This window comes from Nyctibius grandis, chromosome 2, assembly GCF_013368605.1.
Source record: "Nyctibius grandis isolate bNycGra1 chromosome 2, bNycGra1.pri, whole genome shotgun sequence".
NCBI lineage: Eukaryota > Metazoa > Chordata > Aves > Nyctibiiformes > Nyctibiidae > Nyctibius > Nyctibius grandis.
Genome location: NC_090659.1, coordinates 31,403,716 through 31,428,388, shown reverse-complemented (window position 1 = coordinate 31,428,388; position 24,673 = coordinate 31,403,716). Strand labels below are relative to the sequence as shown.

The 24,673-nt window shown below is 38.8% G+C and overlaps 1 protein-coding gene across 1 annotated transcript in view; it reads right to left on the bottom strand.

Annotated features, from left to right (window-relative positions):
- The window catches only part of DMD (dystrophin), a 1,374,504-nt gene that overhangs the window by 112,158 nt on the left and 1,237,673 nt on the right, over positions 1–24,673 (bottom strand). Inside the window, 1 exon segment of the mRNA XM_068422827.1 lies at positions 16,615–16,675. Coding sequence (XP_068278928.1) covers positions 16,615–16,675 — 61 coding nt within the window.

The following is a 24,673-nucleotide window of genomic DNA, read 5'->3' as shown; positions in this document are numbered from 1 at the left end:
GCTGCAGGGGGGAGCAGACAGGGCAGGTGACCCAAGATTGACCAACGAGGTATTCCATCCCACACATGTCATTCTCACTTTCCTATTTATCACTAACCCACTGCCTCCTGGAGGTGGGGCCCAGGAGGGAGGGGCCCTCCTGTCTCCCACTGATTGGTACCAGCTTTGCCAAATCTCCAGTTAAAAGCCTGCAGGTGTGATGGCAGGGGGAGCTATTGCATTTTGCCCTCTGCCCGTGCTGGGTGGAGCTATTGCATTTTCCCCTCTGCACGTGCTGGGGGGAGCAACTCTGCCTGAGGAGGATTTCCAAGCTCTCAGTCTTGGTTTTGTATGTATTTGTATATATTTGATTATTTCTATTATTATTGTTATTATACTCTTTTTCATTATTATAGTTTATTAAAACTGTTTTAACTTTCCAACCCAGAAGTCTCTCTCCCTTTTCCCTTTCCCTTTCCCTTAGGGTGGGGGGGGGAGAGGGTTAACAGAGAGCATCTCCCACCTGGTTAATAGCTGACCCAGCTTTAAACCGTGACAGATTTATTGGTGCCCAACGTGGGGCTCGAGAGAAGCTCCAACAGGTTGCTCTGATAAGTTGAATCCTGGCTCTGGTGGGAGGAGACCCAGAGAGCTCAGCTGAGAGAATATCAGATTTCTTCCTTTGAGATTTACGAGGGGTTGGAAAGTTAAAACAGATAGTGAAGATGGTGATGTCATTTTTGAATGCTGTGTTATCTCATCTTTTTATGGAGTTTCTTTCACCGTTGAGTATTGCAATGATGCCTTACCTGCCGTGGGCACTGTGTTATTGCTTGCTTCTTATGAATGTTTACATGCAGTTTAGCAGTGGGTGCTGGTCGAAATGTATTGTTTTGGTATGGGCTTTGATACTGATTTATGCTGTGATAAACTGGGCAGTTAATATTCCGATCTCTTATCTCTATGACACAATGATGGGCAGCTTTAATCGCGAATCAGTAGCAGCAACTTCATCTGCATGCTCCAGGCGTCCTTTAGCTGATTCTGTTAATGATTACACTTCCAGTTTTACTTTGGGAAATAGTACCTTCTCCTTTTCTGCCAAGCTGATTCCACTAGATTTTGCGAAATTAGGATGGTGCTGTCTAGGTGGCATGTTTTTATTTTTGGTTGTCCTGAATGTGTTTCTGATGTGGGATAAGATTAAATATCGGTGCAGGGACTGTTGTAGGTGTTATGCAGCCACCTCAGATCCTACAGTGTGTACTGCCGCTACAGCCACTAAACCCACTGAAACCTTGGCAGCCTGTACCACAGCTGCTACACCCCCCAAGATGGCCACTGCATCTACTCAGACTCCAGCATCTATCGAATCTGTACCAATTGCTCCTGTAACCAGGAAGAAATACCAAAAGAAATCAGCTCGTGAAGAGAAGGGTGATGACTCAGAGCTTTCTAAGGCAGAGCCATCATATGACCCAGGTGAGGGCCCTTCTCAGGCAGAGATAGGGCCTGACACAGATGGGGGTTTCCTTGATAGTCCTTTTAAAGCAGACCCATCACAGAAGAAAGGTCCTTCTAAAGCAGAACTATCACAAGAGGAGGACTCGGACGTAGAGATAACCTACCACTCCTTATCCCTGAAGGACCTGAGAAATATAAGGAAAGACTTCAGCCGTTATGACGGTGAACCTATTATTACCTGGTTGCTCCGATGGTGGGATAATGGGGCAGACAGCATGCAATTGGATGGCAGAGAAGCCAGACAGTTGGGATCCCTGTCCAGAGATGGTGGTATTGATAAGGCGCTCGCAAGAAAGTCAAACACTATCAGTCTCTGGAGGCGACTCTTGTCAGCTGTAAAGAGCAGGTATCCCTATAAAGATGACGTTATGAGTCACCTAAGCAAATGGACCACTATAGAAAAAGGTATTAACTACCTTAGAGAACTGGCTGTGCAAGAGATCATTTATAGACACCCACGGGACATTGTAGATCCTGTAGATCCTGATGAAGTGGAATGCAACCGATCCATGTTCCGGAAGGTTGTGAAGAATGCTCCACCGACATATACCCATACATTGTCAATATTAGTCTGGGGAGAAGATGATATGGCACGTTCTACTGTGGGCGAAATGGCTAACTGTATGCGACAGTATGAAGATAGTATTTCTTCCCCACTGCAGGCACGCATCTCGGCTGTGGAAAAACTGACTAAGCAAAACAAGGACTCATTTAAACAACTGTCAGACAAACTGTCCATGATCGAGAATAAACTTGACTCTCTACCTACGCAGGCACGCGTTGCAGCTGTTAGGAGAAAACGCTCTCCTACAGGACCAGCTCAAAGGAAACGGAACACATCACGAGGTATCCTGTGGTTTGCCCTGCGTGGTTATGGGGAGGACATGAGCAGATGGCATGGACAACCTACCAGTACCCTACAGGCACGAGTACGTGAGTTGCAAGCTAACAGAAATACCAGAGAGAATTTTTCTAGGAGGATGGCTGCTCCAGTTACCAATGAGCAGGACCCCAGCCAGGGTAGATGGGCCTCAAATCCCTTTTTCCCAAGTGTGAATAGGAGAAATGAAGGTCCAGTCCCTGTGAGCAGCACGAATCCATTTCTTAATTAGGGGGGCCCTGCCTCCAGCCAGGTGGAGGAGAGGGACAACCGAGTTTATTGGACTGTGTGGATTCGATGGCCTGGCACATCAAAACCACAAAGGTATCGAACCTTGGTAGACACTGGTGCACAGTGCACCCTAATGCCATCGGATCATAAAGGGAAAGAATCTATCAATATTTCAGGAGTAACAGGAGGATCTCAAGTGTTATCTGTATTGGAGGCTGAAGTGAGCCTAACTAAAAATGAATGGAAAAAGCACCCCATTGTGACTGGCCCAGATGTTCCGTGCATCCTTGGCATAGACTACCTCAAGAGAGGGTATTTTAAGGACCCAAAAGGGTATAGATGGGCCTTTGGTATAGCAGCTGTAGAGACTGAGGACATTAAACAGCTGTTTACCTTGCTTGGCCTCTCAAAAGATCCTTCTGTTGTGGGGTTGCTGAAGGTTGAAGAACAACAGGTGCCAATTGCTACTGCCACACTGCACTGACGACAATATCGCACCAATCGAGACTCCCTGATCCCCATTCATAAACTGATTAGACAATTAGAAAATCAAGGAGTGATTGGCAAGACTCGCTCACCCTTTAATAGTCCTATATGGCCAGTGCGAAAGTCTGATGGAGAATGGAGATTAACTGTGGACTATCGTGGCCTAAATGAAGTTAGGCCACCTCTGAGTGTTGCTGTGCCAGACATGCTAGAACTTCAATACGAACTGGAGTCAAAGGCAGCCAAGTGGTATGCCACTATAGACATTGCTAATGCATTTTTCTCTATTCCTTTGGCACCAAAGTGCAGGCCACAGTTTGCTTTTACCTGGAGAGGTATCCAGTACAGCTGGAATCGACTGCCCCAGGGGTGGAAACACAGTCCTACTATTTGCCATGGACTGATCCAGACTGCACTAGAAAAGGGTGGAGCTCCAGAACATTTGCAATACATTGATGACATCATTGTGTGGGGTGATACAGCAGCAGAAGTTTTTGACAAAGGGGAGAAAACAATCCAAATTCTTCTGAAAGCTGGTTTTGCCATAAAAAGAGGCAAGGTCAAGGGACCTGCCCGGGAGATCCAGTTTTTAGGGATTAAATGGCAAGATGGGCGTCGCCAGATCCCGATAGAGGTGATCAACAAAATAACAGCTATGTCCCCACCTACTAACAAAAAGGAAACACAAGCCACCTTAGGCGTTGTGGGTTTCTGGAGAATGCATATTCCAGATTACAGCCAGATTGTACGCCCTCTTTATCAAGTGACCAGAAAGAAAAATGATTTTCAGTGGGGCCCTGAACAACGACAGGCTTTTGAACAGATTAAACAAGAGATTGTGCATGCAGTAGCCCTTGGACCAGTCCGTACGGGACAAGATGTTAAAAATGTGCTCTACACCACAGCTGGAGACAATGGTCCTACCTGGAGCCTCTGGCAGAAAGTACCAGGGGAGACTCGAGGTCGACCCCTAGGATTTTGGAGTCGAGGATGCAAGGGCTCCGAGGCCAATTACACTCCAACTGAAAAAGAGATACTGGCAGCATATGAAGGAGTTAGAGCTGCTTCAGAGGTAATTGGTACTGAAGCACAACTTCTCCTGGCACCTCGATTACCAGTACTAGGCTGGATGTTCAAGGGTAAGGTTCCCACTACCCATCATGCAACTGATGCTACATGGAGTAAATGGATTGCATTAATTACGCAGAGGGCTCGAATAGGAAACCCTAATCGCCCAGGAATCTTAGAAGTGATCATGGACTGGCCAGAAGGCAAAGACTTCGGAATGCCACCAGAAAAGGAGGTGACATGTGCTGAAGAAGCCCCACCATATAATGAATTACCAGAGGATGAGAAGCAGTATGCCCTGTTCACCAATGGATCCTGCCGTCTTGTAGGAAAGCATCGGAAGTGGAAAGCTGCTGTATGGAGTCCCATACGACGAGTCACAGAAGCCACAGAAGGACAAGGTGAATCAAGTCAATTCGCAGAGGTAAAAGCCATCCAGCTGGCTTTAGGCATTGCTGAACGAGAAAAGTGGCCAAGGCTGTATCTTTATACTGACTCATGGATGGTGGCAAATGCCTTGTGGGGGTGGTTAAAGCAGTGGAAGCGAAGCAACTGGCAGCGCAAAGGTAAACCTATTTGGGCTGCTGAATCGTGGCAAGATATTGCTGCTCGGGTAGAGAAACTAGTTGTGAAGGTACGTCACGTAGATGCTCACGTACCTAAAAGTCGGGCAACTGAGGAACATCGAAACAACCAACAAGCGGATCAAGCTGCTAAAGTGTTCCAAATAGATTTGGACTGGGAACATAAAGGCGAACTATTTTTAGCTCGGTGGGCTCATGACACTTCAGGTCATCAAGGGAGAGATGCAACATACAGGTGGGCTCGTGACCGAGGGGTGGACTTAACTACGGACTCTATTGCACAGGTTATCCATGATTGTGAAACATGCGCCGCAATTAAGCAAGCCAAACGGTTAAAACCTTTGTGGTATGGGGGGCGGTGGTTGAAATACAAATATGGGGAGGCCTGGCAAATTGACTATATCACACTCCCTCAAACCCGCCAGGGTAAACGCTATGTGCTTACCATGGTGGAGGCGACCACCGGATGGTTGGAAACATACTCTGTGCCCCATGCCACTGCCCGGAACACTATTCTGGGCCTCAAAAAGCAAATCTTGTGGCGACACGACACGCCAGAGAGAATTGAGTCGGACAATGGGACTCATTTCAAAAACAGTCTCATAGACAACTGGGCCAAAGAGCATGGCATTGAATGGGTATATCACATCCCCTATCATGCACCAGCCTCTGGGAAAATTGAAAGGTATAATGGGCTGTTAAAAACTACCCTGAAAGCAATGGGGGGTGGAACATTTAAAAACTGGGATAAGCATCTGGCACAAGCTACCTGGTTAGTTAACACCAGGGGATCTATCAATCGAGCTGGCCCTGCTCAGTCAGACCTTCTACATACAGTAGAAGGAGATAAAGTCCCGGTGGTACATGAAAGGAATCTATTGGGAAAAACTGTCTGGATTCTTCCTGTAACGGGCAAAGGTAAACCCATTCGTGGGATTGCTTTTGCTCAGGGACCTGGATGTACTTGGTGGGTGATGTTGCAAGATGGTGAAGTCCGATGTGTCCCTGAAGGTGATCTGATTCTGGGTGAGACTACTTAAGTCTGAACTGTATGTTGTTGCTGCATAAGTGTCTTTCAGGTTAAGACAGTGGTGATGAGACCGGAGCTAGCTTCATCAAGTGGCGTCCAGTAACCTCCTCGAGTCTGACATCTTTAACCTGCAACCTGTGGGCACGAACCATGACAAAAGAGAGACTGCTAGCCAGAAAGACTGCTGAGAGACTGCTAGCCAGATGGAAACCCACAATCCTGAACCAAATGAACTTAATGAACTTTTTGTATAGAGATGAATCATAAACTAGTGATATGTGTATATATATTTGAAAATGAAAAGGTAGTGGTGATCTGAGTATGATGTGAATGGTATGGAATAAGGGGTGGAATGTCCTGGTTTGGCCCAAACCAGGCCAACATTCTTAGAGAAACCAAGGTCACTGCTGAATTCCTCCCTGCTTACGAGTGAAGAGCTGAAGGGGGGTCGCAGCTGCAGGGGGGAGCAGACAGGGCAGGTGACCCAAGATTGACCAACGAGGTATTCCATCCCACACATGTCATTCTCACTTTCCTATTTATCACTAACCCACTGCCTCCTGGAGGTGGGGCCCAGGAGGGAGGGGCCCTCCTGTCTCCCACTGATTGGTACCAGCTTTGCCAAATCTCCAGTTAAAAGCCTGCACGTGTGATGGCAGGGGGAGCTATTGCATTTTGCCCTCTGCCCGTGCTGGGTGGAGCTATTGCATTTTCCCCTCTGCACGTGCTGGGGGGAGCAACTCTGCCTGAGGAGGATTTCCAAGCTCTCAGTCTTGGTTTTGTATATATTTGTATGTATTTGTATATATTTGATTATTTCTATTATTATTGTTATTATACTCTTTTTCATTATTATAGTTTATTAAAACTGTTTTAACTTTCCAACCCATAAGTCTCTCTCCCTTTTCCCTTTCCCTTAGGGTGGGGGGGGGGAGAGGGTTAACAGAGATCATCTGCCACCTGGTTAATAGCCGGCCCAGCTTTAAACCGTGACATTCAGCTACAGAGTTCAGTTTTATGTTTTGAACTGCTTAATTTCAGAATGATTTTTTAATGAACCTGAACTAGCATTGTCTTAAAACAGACACATTTAATATCAACATTGTGTCGTGAAAGCAAACTTTTAATATTCAATGACTTCATAGTCAAGATTCAGCAAAACACAGCAATAAAAATAATTGAACATCACTGCTATAGATAAAAGCTGATAAAAATACAGAAAAGTATTTCACATTAGAACTTCTCATATACTAATGAAATTTGCTCAGTAAAACTGGCAACTGCAGTATGACTGGAACTGGTGATAAAATGGAAGTAGAGGATGCTTTTAAACACAAAACTAAATGAAATGCAAATTAATAACATGCAAAACTGTAAGAAAACCTATCATAAATGTAGGCTTGTTTACTTCAGAACTTTTCTAATTTTAGCTGTTTAATCACGTTTGTCAAAGTCAGTACCTGATTTATAGATTCCAAGCATTCTCAGCAAACATGGTTAAAAACCCCTCACTGATAGGAATTTTGCTTTAAACACTTTTCAAATTGTTCCTTAACTGTTTGGGCAGAGGTAGTCCCAGGAGTAATAGAATGCATATATGTGCATATAATATATTATTTTAGCCTTAGGATTCCTATCAAATTTGCATTTTTAAACCTTCATGTGAAGTTTTAGTTGAAGGAAGATTCACCTATGAGTTTACTTCATATTGCTATTATCTCTGTGGTTATATCTGAAACTAAATTACACACAGATTTCCTTAGGGACATTTACAGTCTTCTCTATGGCTGTAGTCTGTTTACTCTGCTGTTGTTGTTGCTAGTATCTAGCAGTATTTGCAATTGCTTTAACTTTTTCTATGTTTTCTAAAAGATGTGTAGGTGAGGTCAGCCAACAGTGTTGCCGTTGGTGAAGTCCTAAAGCTAAATGCAATTAAGCAGAGTTAAATTGAAGATGGAATTGTAGATAAAAATCACTGATCTGGGAGGACATATGCAGCTTCTGATTTTCTAATGAAGGTGCAGCTTTTCTGTGTTTCAGTATGCAGCAGAATCCATTAGCTTTTTGTCACATTCTTTACAATGTTAAAATGTATATCATTTTTCTTATAGAACTTCCAGAATGGCAGATGATGAATTGGAAAATGCTGCTTGGAAATAACTTATTTTAGTATTTCAGCATTTTTATTAAATTGAAATTTAATACCTTACTTTTTATTTGTCTTCCTCATGTTTGTTTATTCCACATTTTAAGGTCACAACAGCTAAAATAATGGAACAAACCCAATAAATTTGTATGACCGTATACTCTAACTCCTATCTCCTTGAGATGTTTATGGGATATTTCCTTCTGCAAAGGTGTTTCCTAATTATGAACAAAGTGTTACACCCATGTCTCAACTAGAAATGCTTTGGGCTGTGATTAAAATCTTAACATGGTGTTTGTTGTTGGTGATATAGTTGAGATGTTTGTATGAAGTCACCTGTTCCCAAGTCAAAACACAGTAGTTTTCTAGCTAGTCCTTTAAATTTTAACTCCATGCCTGTAACGTCTCTCTCTAGTAATTTTTCTTAGTGTGCTTCATGCAGGATGTCATTACCCTCAAGCGATGTTTTACATTTTTTCTGATAATACAGCTTTTAAGCGAAAAAATTGAGTTTGTTAAAAATGAAGCATAGAAAAATGTATCTTTGCCCCTCTACTCCTATATTAGCTCTGCAGTACTGAACAGAAAAAGTATCTTGAAAAGGAAAAACAGGAGACAGGTACATATTGAAATTCAAAGGGCAATCTGGGCTATTTACAAGCTAGATATCTAAAGTCCATTTTTCTACTTAAATATTAAAATAACAAAGTTTTCTAGCAGATGTCTAGATAAATACAAAATACCTGAATGAGACTGAATTATCATGGTTTTAGATATTTAGATTTTTTTTACAACCTTTATCTATTGCGTGAAAATTCAGATGTGAATGTTAATTCCCCCACATTAATTTACCATACAATTTCATTAACATAATAGCATGTAAGTTCACATCATAAAGTGAAAAGTGTAAAACTGAAGAACAAAACTCTTACCAACAACTTCGCACACATTTACAGCAACCTGCATTCTTCGTAATTTATTACTGTATTAAGTGAGTTTGTGCCACCCTCAAACCCCCAACCTAACACTTACATAGAGCATTTACGCAAACAAATTTTGGTCCTGTTGGAAAAGAGGAGGAAGGACCTAGACACATAGAGAGCGTAGGCGTTAGGTAGCAAAATTTGACCTCTACTCACTACTCAGTAGACTGCAGACGCCATTTGGTGTCTGTGCTAGGCCGGTTATATAAAGAGTGCTACTTGATAATGATACTCTGATGTGTTTTACCATAATCTCATTTTTCTGAGCTCAGTTGCCATGGAAAAAACAAGAAAGCTTGTCTAGTCAAAATTACTTGTAAGAAAAGCAATTAATTCAGAGATGTTGTGATGGTATTTTTTTAATGGTTTATTTTTCTTAAATTATCTAGCTGTAGATTTCTTAATATAAAAATTTATCCGATGAATACTTGAAATTCAAAGCAAATATGTAGCGTGAAAGAAGCTGCCAAGCCTGTACATCATATTTGAAAATGTAATTTATCTCATATAGTTCAACTTTTAAATTAGAAAATGAGAAGTAAGCAAAATGACTATAGATGATTTGATCATTCCTAACCTATTGGTTAGAATCTTTACTAAAATCTAAATCTTTACTAAAGTTTAAATGCAATCTTACTGACATCTCTACAGTTCTCAGTTAATTCATTTTATGTTTCCCTTAGAATCCATGACCCCTAAGCATAATATGTACACAAATCAGTTATGGAGATTGAAGGTCTAAAGATAAGGGTATCACAGAACTGATGTACAACAAAGAACTGATTGCAGCTGTTATCGGTCAATAAAAAAAAAAAAGAAATAATTAAAAGGGTTTCAATACGGAGAAAAATGGGTCAAATAATCCATAGTCACGATTCAGTAAGTAAAGACTAAACAAATTGCTCAAGACAAGAAATGTGCCAAGACAGGGGGAGAATATTCTGAAAAATAGGAACTTATTCAGTCTGTAGGAGAACCGGCATCTTAGAAGGTCAGAGAAAGAATAAATGCAAGAGAGATTCAGCAGCTTCAGTGAGTTCATTTTGGAAAAAAAAGTCAACTGGGGAAAAAATCTGACCTTGTCCTGACAGACAGGCCACTTAGAGAAACAGAAGCAGCCCTGCTGATATGTCCGATTATTGCATTCTCAGTCTTCCCTCAATTGTTGCATTGCTGTAGATGCCAATACTGGAGCATTACACAGCCTACCAAAGTCTGTGCATCCATAGCAAATAGAGCTGATGATACAGGTCGTATGTGTCCGTATTCACTACTGTTTTCACTGGTATTGAAACATATCTTAAAATGTGTCAATGTTAATTATAGTCCTCCCTTATACTAGACTGATAAGATCAAAGAAGGTAAAAAAAGCATAGGAGGTGAAGAGGGATCGATTTAATGCTGACTCTTTTATTATATGGATGAAACTTTTCCCATGTGGAATGGGGAAATAGTTGGTCTGCTTATTTGTGGAGCTAGCTGCATCAGAAAAGACACTGAACCAAGGGCAATGCAGACAATGTATGTGGCAAGTGCTGTTTTGGAGAAGCTGTCAGTCTTCAGAGGAAACAAAGGAATTGTGAGACTTCTTGGTATAACAAGAATATTTAAAAAATCTGAGATATTGTTCCCCATTTCCTTGAAGATTTCATTGGACAGTTGTCAGAAGCCCTCTTCTCTTTGTCTGTCATCTAAATTAAGTATGTAATTGATCTTTAAAAAAAGTCTGACAGGCAAATCTCCCTATTTTTTCCCTTAATATGTCTAATCTTTTCAAGTTCAAAGCGTTCCAGTGGAAATCAAACATAATTCCTATTTTTGAATCCTGCTCATTAAGCACACAATGTTTAAAACATGGACTTGAAGTATACGGCAATAAATTTTAGCTATCAGGAGAAGCTGTAAAATCTACTTTTTTATGGAAGATCTGGAAAATACTCTATAAAATAGGACTGTATTGTATATATGTCACTCATTTTCATAAAAATCATATTGTCTATGTTAATTTTTTTATTCTTGATGATGTGTAACAGTCAAGCTATGTTTAACAACTGAAGTAAAGTGGAGCAAATAGAAATGAAGTAAAAAGTAAAATTCAAGCAAATATCACATTCAGCTTACAATAAATATAAAATTTCAGCTACAATAAAAGTAAAAAAATTAAGGTTATGTAATTGTATTCTATTACTCTATAAAGATATGAACTCCTTTTACAGTATCAGAAGTTTACTTTTCACATTACTGCCTATAAAAATAGTTCATTTATTACCCTCCTAGCCCCAGAGCTGGAAAACAATGAGTAGCTGGATTCAATGGATTTAAAATGTTGCTACATTCCTTTTAATTAGGAAAATAGGAAAGTCAGATTACATCTAAAATTCTCTTACCCAGCTCATTACCAAACTGAGCAAACAACATTACCTGCATAACACATTTTAAGATTTAACCTGCATGAAAATTGTCCCTGCACTATTTAACCTCCCTGTAATGCTTAAGACTATACATGCTTCGTGAAAATTTGTACTGAATGAATTTGACAACAAAGCTTAAGAAATGTACTATTCACTTAAATATGAGCACTGTCATATCATGAGGACCAAGTTCTTTAAGTGTCGTGTAAGTGCCCAAGGAAGCTACTCTCTGCCCTCCACAGCAGGTGCTGCATTACACACTGTTATGGTGGGAAAGCACATGGTTTCCATCAGTTACTGCCCCTAAAAAGAGGCTACAGCCCTGTCCTCAGTCTCTGCACCAGCTAGGATATGATAAAATTGCTGCTGAGTACTTATAATGCATTTCAAAACACATTAAATCCCCTTCAGTTACTTTGCATGTGAGGGCAGTAACTCCCTGCTGACAGATGGTAACGAAGAGCAGACCCACTGTATCTTCCCGGAGTTCTCTTTCTCAGTCAGCGGGAACACATCTGTTTATAACCTCCGCTTTCATTTTAAAGGTAGTTAAAGGCTCAAGATTTCTCATTTATTTACACTCTGAGTTTAAATTTTTATGACAAGTTTTGGAACCAAGGCTTCACAGCCCTACAAATGATAAAGAAAAACTCTGCACTTGGACAAACCTCTAAGAAATATCAGACATTTAATTTAGACTTTTATGTTAGACAGCATGATAATTTACATCATGTAAAGGCAGACTGAGAAGTATTATAATTTTTCTTTCCTTCACAATAGTTTCAGTTTTGGTATGGAGAGTTCAGAACTGAAAGACAGGAAAAGATCATAACAGCTGTGCTTTTAAGAAGCCAAAATAATACCTTTTTAGTACTTGGTAGATATATTAAATGTCAGCTATACACATGGTTTTCATAGCTTGCTCACAGCATCACTCACTACATATACATCATAATAAATTATTTATTTACGGTTCTCCATGTCTCTCTCTGTTCCATCAGACAGATATTTCCTACTTGGTTTTGTGTCTCATAGTTATCTACATTCTGCAGAGGAAACAGTTAACCCAAGTGATTTTACCAGAACAGCAACTCTTTGCTTTACTTTATCTTAGTGGAATTTAATTCAGATAGATTCATTTATCCTGTCTTTAAGTTGAACAAAAGTAAAAGAATCACGACTTCAATCTGTTTGCTTTTACAATGAAAACTCGGGGCTCTTAGCCTTTTCTGTGTTGAAATTCTGCATGGTTAAACAACAATTAAAAGGGAGATTAAAAAATTAAAAAATTAAGACAACAAAGTATGTTTATAGAAACTGGCCCGCTAGATTTCCAGTGTGAAGTACGGAAAGACTGAAGAACCTAAAACTAACAAAAGTGTATGTCACAAGCTGATACATTTAATGCAATTCAAATACTCTCATAGGTAACTACAATGTAGAAGAGAGTAAGAAAGTGAAGATACATAGTCCTCACAGTTAGCTCACTGCATAGCTAATTTATATGGATAGGCTCATATGGATCTTCTCAAGGAGTCAAATCCACGTTCCTGAGAATCCAGCTTTGTCCTCAGCAGGACAAAGTTCAGTGAACTACTATAATCTGTATAAGAAAATAAGCTTGGCTGGGAAATAACTTGGAAGGCTTCCTTTGTGGGAAGTACCGAGATGAAAGGCTGCTGTATTTTGCAGAGGCATTTTAAATCCTTCAAAAGAATGGGCACAGCAAGAGAGTAAGAAGACAGACATTATTAACTGGCAAGTCAGTTTTACAGAGGAAGAATAATGTCAAAGATTAGTACAAATATAGAAGTCACAACTACTAAATTTCAACACATCATGATGGCAGGTCTACTGAATTTTTTTTTTAGAGAGAAAGTATGTTGCAGACTTCAATCCAGCTCTTCCTCCTTACTCCAAGGCATCAGAGATCTCCTAGCACTGTGTAATGGACACATTTGCTGAGCACAGGATAAGCCATACACAAGAGAGATGCAAACATGATTCAGAATATAGCTGCTTATGTCCCCTCATGCCCCAGGAGGCTGGACACTGAAGAGGAATTGGGCTGTGCAGCATGACTGAATGCTTCTTCTGGTGTTGCAAAATCCAAAGTAGGCATTTGATTTTGTTATCTATCACTGCTTTGGAGCAGCTCGTCTATCTGATTGATGGGAAGATAAGAATGTGCGTGTGTACGCATGCACATGTGAGATCCCTTTCATCATGGGGTGAGCTCTGCTAAGATGTGATCTAACCTGAATTACGACGTTAAAATCTGCAGCCTCCCTAGCTTCATTATCTGTCTTTTTTAGAATTTAAGACTTTTTTTTATCTTTTGATGTGTATTCAGTAGTCTTTGTGCTGTGCATTTTTTTTCATTTGCTTTTCAGATTTGTAATTGCCTGTTTTGTCTCCTAAAAACTTAATTTTTAAAATTTTAATGAATATCTAAAACATTATTAAAGAGTACAGACATGCCTGTGCCTGCTTCTGCCTTCCCATTTTCTGGGTTGCACTCCAATAAGAGCAGGATCAAGGCCTTCAAAGAACAGGACTGATTAAACTGAAAACTTTTTTTTTATATTCCCCTCTTTTAATCTAATAAAACCTTTAAATCCTGTACTAGACATAAGTAATATATCGACGGAGAAAAAAAGATCAAAAAGAAAAGGGCCAGATAAAATGTGTTTTCAAGCTATTTTACATGTTTTAATTCAGAGGCAAAAGGGAGAGTTTAACTCAATAGCACTTTGTGCGCTGACAAGCGTTAAGTACCCAGGCAGGAATGTTCACTTGCTGCTTGGGAAGCCAAGATACTTTTGCTGTCCTGGAACACAAAAATTTGATTTCTCAGGTCGCTGGGGAAGAGAGAGGTGAGGCTGAATTGTTGGCCTAGCTTGTCATCTCCATAAGGATGGAAACACATAAAAAGGTGGAAGGAAATCCACCAGCATGCAGCAGCTGGTGCAAGGCCATTACACTGTAATTTTCATGAGGCTGACAATAGGCCAAGAAACTACAAAATGGCAGTGACTGGGAATAGCTGAAACAGGCTGTACACTGTCAATAATTATATTTTCCATAGTAATAATGCCTACACAAATATAATTTGAAAAAAATAATACTGGCATGAATAATCTCAAAAAGGAATTATTGAAGTGACAGCTTTAGAGGCAACTAGTTGCTACAGACTAATCAACTGTATAAAAATGAAATTTTAACCAGGAAAGTCACAAGGCTTGAAGATACCTAGCAGTAAGTAAACATCGCTGCTGAAGATTTAGCGCTAAGTACCACCTGATTTACAGATTTATCAAATGCTATGTCATTGCAAATGTGAAAATGATGAGATAAAACAGTTAAGCATCAAGGGAAAAACAGATAAAATGAAAAACAAACGTGTAGCAAATCTGGTTAACAAAGGAGTCAAGCACCAATATTCTATATTGGTGACAGAAAGAAAACTATGTAAACATTAAGAGAATGCTATCTATAGCTGCTCAGTCTTCATGGAAGCTCTTTCAAAACATTAACAATTGATAGAAAAGTAATAGGTCAAAGAATAAAGAAAGAATATGCTAAGTTTAAAAGCCAAAATGGTACAGAAAACAGACAATTTAGTTGAGTGTAAATATGAAATCAGAGTGATGAGAATGAATGAGAAGAAAAATGACTGAGGACAGCTGGAGAAGGGACTAGATGTAACAGCTCACTAAGACTCATTAAAACTTGACTGGTTTGTTTTATATCTCAAGGACAGCAAGTTTTTCTATAAAAATATGTGGCTGAATTTAAATTTTAATTAAACTAGTAATGCTACAACTCTTTATGGCTATGAAGATATTTTCCAAAGTGAATGAAATAAATAAACAAACTTGTTCCTTTGAATTTGTAAATGACCTAGAAGAGAAGATGAAATAGAAAGCTGACATCAAAAACCAGTAACGAACAAGCAAGAGCACCACTGACCATTGTAGCACAAAGAGTCAACAGTTACCCGTGCCTGTTGGATGTGAGTAGCACAGAGAGAGGTGGGAAGCACAGCATGAAACACATCTTGTGCCTACATTAAGAATTGCTGAGGCATCTTTCCCCATAAAGGCAAGTCATACAACAGAAAAGAGAAAAGAGGGATCTTTTCCTTCATAGTAGTGCCATATACTGGCTCTGTTGTGCCAGAGCCTCAACTTGCATTTGTCCCCTGTAGATTTCCCTCTCCTCCTTGACAGAGCTTTAGAGCTTCCTTGTGACTGTTTCATAGCCAAATGCAAACAGAAAAATTACAAATTTAATGCAATGGTAAACCAGCTTAGCCAGGTATAACTGTACCTCTGTATTGCACCACAGACATTTTTCTTCATGTGTAACTCAAATGCTTATTCTGAAGCTGCTGTAGCAGTTCACCTTGTTATGAAAGTTACAATTGAAGTGCCACTGCCAGAGCCATCTGCAACCAGATGGCTTCAGTTACACTAGTTGAGTTTGCAAATTGTTTTGGGAATATAAGGACAAACCATGTGAATGTGTGTATTAAACAACACTCGTTTCAGTTACTTGCACTAGTGTTTATTGCAGGTATTGCATCATCTGTTCCCTTCAGAAGGTATGTATAAATAGTTCAAGGTACATATTGCAGATAATAAAGAACTAAAAAGAGAAGGAAAAATGTATTAAAACTTCTCATTTGCTGTGTAGTGGTTCTGTTTAGGACACTAGAAGCAAGTGTCTCCAAATTGTTGATTTTTACAATTTTCCTCTCATTTGTTATGGATACACATCTCTTAAAGCAAACTAGCTTAATTTGGGAACTAAACTCTAAAAGAACAGTCCATAGGGACTAATTTGTCCCTTGTCATTCCTCAGCTACAGACTTTACCAAGTACTCTCCCTAAAGGAATTAATAGTATAAAGTATGTACATTGCTAGGTTAAAAAAAGTGTATCACATTCACAACTGTAATTTGGATTGTTTTTTTTTTTTGGTTTTGCAAAACCTGCCATAAATCCTCTTCAGTGGACAATGGTGCAAATTAAACTATAATCCAGATACCCCAAAGCTTTACTTAGTTTGCAGGTGATTTCCAGTAGCATGAAACCAAACAAGTTACAAATCAGAGCATCCTACTCTGTTTTTAAATAGCACACTTCTGTGAAATTTAGTGGACACTTCACTCCTTTTTGTTCTTCCTGTTTAGACACCATAGGAGCAGTTGACAATAGTCTAAGAAAATTACCAATCCTCATAAATGACAAATGTAAATATATAGAATGAATTACTATTTATACTCACTTGATATAATACGGCACTTTGTTTGGTGAGATTGCCCTCTCCCAGGGGCCTTGGACAGAAGCTGTTAACAACAAACAAACAAATAAATAAATAACTGCACACATACATTCACACATACAAACATACCTAGAAGAGAAACATGGAGGTCAAGTTAAAAGCAAACAGGAAAGACAACATTAATCTCTAGAATTACAACTTTACACTCGACCATGCTGATACAGGTCTATTTGCTCAGTTGCCTGTGAAGGCAGGAAGGATTAACCTGCTGTCCTGAAATTCCTGCCCTAATCTGAGAGAAATTGAACTCATTCAGCTGCAAAGACACATACAAAAAAACCTCCTTGACTACTAAGCTTACAGAATAGATATGAAGCAGTGCAAGAAACCTATCTTTCTGGCATGTTCTTTCATAGGGTTCCACCTGTTAATGTCTTTGACTGGCTTTTCTTCAATTTATTTTCTCAGCTCTTTCCGTTCTTACAGGAGCAGAATTACTCACTTATTTACATTTTATGTTGAGTGTAGCTACACTGAGAGATGATTTAAGCATTTTGTTTATTCTCTTGTTGACATGTTCTAAATGCAGAACGATTTTGTTTTTATTTCTCCACATCACTAATTGTGTTTTATTGGCTTCCAATAACAGCAAATAATGGAGAAAATGACAATGTGATCACAAGAAATAGAGAAGAAATTATATTACTTACTCTTGGCAATTACAGTGTTAAATGTTGATATCAACTTACATATAATGAAAATATTTTGTAACAAAGTTTCATGTAAAACTTGTTGTAGGCAAAAGAATCATAAATAATTTTTTATTAGAGGTTTTATTAAAGGCAGAGATATCTTATAGTTTAGGCCAAAATCATAAAGATATTTTTTTTATTAAGAGTTTGTTATCTGTTAAAATCAGTAGAACCAAGGATTTTTAACATAGTGATTTTTTTTTATGAGAAGTGATCTAGTGGAAAAAAAAAAAAAAGCCTGTTTGCTTCAGCCAGTCTGACCCTTCTTTTTGGTGACCCCTGCTGTTCATGAAGGAAAAGAATTGTTACTAGGCTCAACTAGTAATTAGCTGCTTGACCATTGAGTATCTATATTCAAAACAGATACTTTAAAAATGCCACTCCTAAGCTACAGGTACTTTAACAAAGTCAACGAATCACAATACATCAAATAAAAATGAACAATATACACATTTTGTATATTTTGTACCAGAATTGTTAACCAGATTCACAGAGGTCAGTCTGCATAATAAAATATACCCCCCTCTTTCACCGATGTACTGGAGTGCGGACAACCAGAGTTGGAGCAAAGAGATGAAATGTGCTTATAAAAATGGCTGTAGAGGGAAGTCTTGCTATTTTGGTAGAGTTGCATGCACATGTGAAGAAGGGAAGGAAGGAGACTAGGGATCCCACAGAGGGGAGATAAATCAGACAGCAGGAGTGGAGGAAGCTGGAGCCATTCTAGATGGTCTAAGAAGAAGAATGAAAAGCAACCAGGAAGAGGGTGCAGGCTGGGGAGTGGGGCAATGGGTTTCCACATACGTTTTAGGCGACACTGAGAAGCTAGGGAAAAGAAGGAATATGTTTGGAATAAATATGAGTATGATAATCCTGTTTTAGGTTGCCGGTGGCCAAGGAAGCCTACCACAGCATCTCTGTAGGTCTTGCTGTTGTCTTCAACCCCCAAATAACCATCTGTAGCTAAGCTGAGCATATTGTTTTCTGATTACTTACACTTACACAGTTTTGCATTCTTTAAAAAAGAAAGGTGAAAATAAATTTCAAAGGTATGAACCATGAAAATGTGTAACTCTAAAAGTGTGCAAGAAACACAGAATTTGAATTACAGTGTTAGATCCCTTGGAAAAACAGCACACTGCGCTGCCATTGAAGTCTGTATCATGACCCACATATACAGAGGCACAGAAATGTGTGCATTTTCAAATACAAATACAGTTGCATTTTACGCTATCAGTCGCTTGGTGGTTTCTTTGTATGTTTTTATTCAGTAATACTAACCTGTGTGTTAATATGTGATCCATCAAATAGTTTTAAAATTCCTACTCAGTGCCAGGGGTAAAGTTTCTTACTCATGGCAATTGGTATTATCTGAGGACTAATTCGATTAGGATTCTACTAAGTTAAAATTTTTGATAATAAAATGCCCTTCAGTACTAACTAAAAATTGACTTTCTTACATATTTCTCTCCCAAACAATCATTAATATTCCCAACAGGAATACCATCAAGCCACAGTTCTTCCACTTTAAGATTTGTTTTTAATTAAATACGTAAAGGACAGAATGGATTGCTGCATGTTTTTTGGAAGGTGTATTTCTTTTGCTTCTGAATTAATCTGGGTAAGAGCTTTGCAGTCATAACTTATTATCGCAGAATCTTACATATGATAATGTTCTCAATACATTAGAACAGGAATAAATACTTTACTTTCATGAGAACTAAGTGCTTTAGGAATAACAAACAATTCAGTGATGTTCTGCATAATTGGATTTAGTGTTACTTCAAGAAATTGCTGTGAAGCTGTCTATAATACACTTTTGCTTTCCTGGATGATTCCAGCCTTGCATAAATTTGAGTCGACAAAATACGTGGTACTTCTTACAGCTATGCTAAGAGAATAATAATTTCATTTTTGGCAGAAGCCCAGAAGCTAAGAACAGCTGTTTCTTATCTCTGGTTACCAGTTCAGGTTTATTATCCATTGCAAAGCTAGTGCAGGTAATGGACATATATATTTAATTCCTGACTAAGACCACTTTAGTAGCCCATCTAAAAACTCTTGCTGGCAAAGTTATTTTTATGTGACACTGTAGTATCCCTGTGTGCTACAGCACTCAAGAAGCAGACATTTTCCTGTATGCTAAGTGTAATTCAAAAGTGTTTTATTGTTCTAGATTGCACAGTGTAAGAACTCATTATCATAGACCCAACTAGTTGCAATGCCATTGACTGAAATTAAATACTACAACAAAATATGGGGCATTTTAAGAGTGAATTTAAAATTTCCTATACTTTATTTGCATCGATATACATCTTAATGGTTACCTAATTTGGGAGTTTTATTTCTTTCTGTTGGTGTGCTAACATCTGAGACTTGCTTCGCCTCCTCAACTTAAGTGAACTCGGTTCTTGACGGTAAGCCTACATCCTTATTCATTTGTAGAATGTATAATGAAACGGTAGCATGCTGGGTCTGTGAACTTCAGCAGTATTTTAATCCATGCAGGGATCTGAATGAAATATTAAATAGGATGACAGTATAATTTTATCTATGTTGATATTAAAAAGAAAAATCTGATAAATATTTCACTTTAGCACTACAAACATAATGAAAAATACATGTATGTTTACTAATAGTAAACTACTTGTCCTCCAGCTATTCAAAGAGTAAATTTAGTATGTCCACATTTAAAAGTTACTCTCAGTGGTCCTTATTTACATAGTCAGCATACACTTCTAGTCACTATATGGCATGAGTGTACATTTTCAGCTCTAAATACAAAGAAAATCTTTTGACTCTTATTTATCACTAGGGGTTAAACTACTGGGAAGGTTTTAGGACAGAAACCACGAAGTAGCACTACCTAGTACCCGTACACCATATACTGTTACATATATCTTCTCAATTATTTTTTTCTTAGAAATTTATTATATTTATTAAATATACATTTCAGCATCATGATAGTTAAAGCTGAGCTCATTTACATGTTCACAATCAAGACCTGCACTACCTGCCCTGGTGGTCATAGTAGCTGTAACTCAGCAAGCTGCTTTATTATGTTCACATTTTAATAATGCTAATAATTCAATAATTCAGTCTAGGAACTCTACCTGCATGACTTATATTGTTCTACCTGGCATTACCATCATTAGTGTCTTTATGCAAACACAGAGCTAGGATTTTGTTTATTTATTCACATAAAGTTTGTTTTCATATCAATTATTTTCACTGCAGCAAGATATGGAGTTGGTGACTTCAGATACAGGCAGGCAGGGAGGACGAAATGGTAAGACAATCTTTGCATCTGGAAAGACTCTGATTCCCCAAGAATCAGAAGTTCACATCTGTGTAAGGTACCTTAACCTTTCAAAGGAGATGCATTGAGTACTATTCCAATTATTTCCAAATGAGAACTTTATAAATGAGAAATCATTGCTCTCCACAGACTATAAAGAGCTTATGTTTCTCTTCCTGAGAGAATATGCTAAAGCAATGTTTCCCCTCCGTAATCAGTTCATGATAAACGCTGGCAGGATGCCATTTCCAATAGTTATGCCTGTGTGACAGTGACACAATAGAAGTGTCTGCATAATCTATGAGTTCTTTGAAACCCTTTGCAACAGATGTCAGTATACATCTGTAAAATATGATCTTTTTCCCCCCCAGTTTTATAGAGAATTGATTTCTGAGTTATGTGCGTTTGTTATTGCACTAGATGAGACCGACGAACAATCAGATCATCTTGTGTAGCACTGAGGTCTAATGTTGCACCGCGTAGTTGAGAAACTGATGTCAGAATACATCAACTACACAATTTAGATGTTACAAGGCAGAAACATCAATCAAAACCTGTCTTTCATAAGGACTGCACAGCATGGGGTCTATTCTGCTCCAAGCCCTAGCTCACAGTGCTGCACATGTGGATGGATTCATGGGCATTTTGGAGACAGAGAGCTGCTTCTCAGCTGGGATTCTGCTGCTCTTAAACCCAAGCAAGCACTGGCTACTTCCCTGCAACGCTAGCAGTACTGTCTGTTGCTGTAACACACATGCAGACATTTACTGAATATACCATTTTCAGAACACTGCTAATCAATTTGAAGAAGGGATTATTGGTCATGAAAAAGTTCAGCACATGATCAGGGCCAATTACAACGATGGTCATTTTACAAGAATTATAGAAGATGCCTTTTCATCCTGCGTTTCCTGCTGGAATTTTATGGCCAGCTCAAGATTTCTCACCTGCAGCCTACGGTCAATTTTAAATGATATGACCTAAATAATGCACACCTTTAATCATCAACAGTGTTTCCAGAAGTTTCCAAATGCCACTTGTAACGTGAAATATAAAATCCATCAAACGCTCATTTTCTTAAATGTCACAATACTGTAAAATGGCAAAAATACAAGCATCTACTTGTTTAATAAAGAAATGCTGCATGAAATACAGCAAAGTGATATAGTCTGTATTGATACACATATCTCAAATTACAGGTACTTCATATTGCTGACTTCTGTTACGCTCTTGAGCTCTTAAAAACAAAATCTCTAAAACTGGCTCATCACATGAGGTCATAAAATGACCTAATCAAATTAGTGGTGATTTTTATGCAAATGGAATTAGATAAGTAGAAAAATAAATCTTTGGTAACTATTGCACGTCTCACATAGCAAAACATAACAGAAAAATTCTAATATATGTATATAGAATATGCCTATTGTATCGCAGTCCTGGAGTTTGAGGACAAAGGAATGTCCTAAACTGAACACAACATACAACTCATGACAACATGAGTGCATGGCTAAATGCATCAAAGTTAAACTTGGCAGTGTAAAAAATGAAGTAGTTTTCGTTTAGGCTTCACAGATCCAATGTTACTCCAAAAAGATTATAAAATATTGGGGGGAAAAGATTCTGTGTTAGCAACATACTAATTCAGACAGTGGACAAAATTATAATAGGCAATAATACAATGCTTGAGTGTTATATTCATTAAGAGTAAAAAATAACATTTGATTACTTGAAAATTATTTAGCATTGCAGAATATAGATTTGTCTACTAACCAAGGATAAAATACAGAAATTAATTAGGTTGCTAAAAAGAAAAAGACAGCAATATTCCTGATCACTCCCCCCCCAAAAAAACACTGCTTTAAAATAAATAGTATACAGCATTTTTAAACTGATGACAAAGGAAAACCAAGAAAATAAGAGAGATTTAGAATGAATTCTTTTTAACTACCATTCTAAGGTATTTTTTAGTGGAAGCCTTTTTTTCACAAAAAAAAAATATTAATTATAAGGAAAAATTGCTTGCTTCCACACAAAAAGAGGGGAAGAACATCAACATTTGAAAACTGACTTTATCATTTTGTTCAGGAATTTGTATCCCAATGCATTATATCGGAAAGGGTCACTTAGCACAAAAGTACAGGAAAGAGGAAAATACAGATAGAAAGCTGGAATTCCATAAATCCTATTTCATTGTGAATCAAATATATTATTAAGCTCTATGGAGAGATTCTCAGTGGTTTTCCTGAGAAGAAAATATAATGGAAAAATTAAATCCTACAAGAGAAAGACAGTGATCATATGACCTGATGACATACTTTCTCTGTAAAATTAATTCTACTAATTTTATTCCAAAAGTAAGAATAAAGAGATTCTCTCAAAATATGCCTATGTTCTATTTCTCTTATAAACCTTTCACAGTCAGGTAAAGGCTAGCACTACCAAAAGCTGTAGCTGTGGTCACAGTATTCTAAATAAGGAAGAAAGGATTGAAGACATTCCCCTAACTTTAAGTCTGATTTACCCATCACACAAGTCTTGAGGTTGAATTGGTGCCCAGTGCTTCTACAAATTCACCATGATTATAATAATGGCAAGACCTGTTTTTTTTTTTGGTACTTTAATAGCTTTCTTTCTTCCTTCTTCAGAAGCACATGAAGTCATTTTGCATTTATAAAAAATTAGAAAAAAAGTTTTCTAGCAATCAGGCTCCTCTAGCTAATATGACCATATTTAAATGCAATGATAAAATCCTTTTGCTTCCAGGGAGTTATCAGAATTAGGCTGATCCTTTTGTGACCACTTATCCTCTATCTTTATTTCACTACCTGTTAATATTTTCTATTCAAAACATTCAATGTGATATCTGAAAATATTAAAGCATATATCCAAAAGACATGGATGAATGGACATGGTCTTCAATGTCTGCATGTCAAAAGTGATATCTGAAGACAATACAATATAACGTATGCAGCGAGAAATAAGAGAGAAAGTTATAGCTCTTAGCACTGGAAAATAATCCATCAGGTGGATGGTTAAAGTGTCTTAAGAGTCCTAGAGCCCTGTCATTTATAGAGTCAGATGTCTTAATTAGCAGGACTTGCCCTTTTAAAGACATCTGCCTGTGCAAGAAAGAGCTTCACCGATCTTTGCTTTCACAGAATCACAGAATCACAGAATGTTAGGGATTGGAAGGGACCTCGAAAGATCATCTAGTCCAATCCCCCTGTCAGAGCAGGATTGCCTAGATCATATCACACAGGAACGCATCCAGGCGGGTTTTGAATGTCTCCAGAGAAGGAGACTCCACAACCTCTCTGGGCAGCCTGTTGTGTTCGGTCACCCTCACCGTAAAGAAGTTTTTCCTCATATTTATGTGGAACCTCCTGTGTTCCAGCTTGCACCCATTGCCCCTTGTCCTGTCAAGGGATGTCACTGAGAAGAGCCTGGCTCCATCCTCATGACACTTGCCCTTTACATATTTGTAAACATTAATGAGGTCACCCCTCAGTCTCCTCTTCTCTAAGCTAAAGAGACCCAGCTCCCTCAGCCTCTCCTCATAAGGGAGATGTTCCACTCCCTTAATCATCTTTGTGGCTCTGCGCTGGACTCTCTCTAGCAGTTCCCTGTCCTTCTTGAACTGAGGGGCCCAGAACTGGACACAATATTCCAGATGCGGCCTCACCAGGGCAGAGTAGAGGGGGAGGAGAACCTCTCTCGACCTGCTGACCACACCCCTTCTAATACACCCCAGGATGCCATTGGCCTTCTTGGCCACAAGGGCACACTGCTGGCTCATGGTCATCCTGCTGTCCACTAGGACCCCCAGGTCCCTTTCCCCTACGCTGCTCTCCAACAGGTCTGCCCCCAACTTGTACCCATACATGGGGTTGTTCTTGCCCAGATGCAGGACTCTAAACTTGCACTTGTTATATTTCATTAAGTTTCTCCCCGCCCAACTCTCCAGCCTGTCCAGGTCCCTCTGAATGGCTGCGCAGCCTTCCGGCGCGTCAGC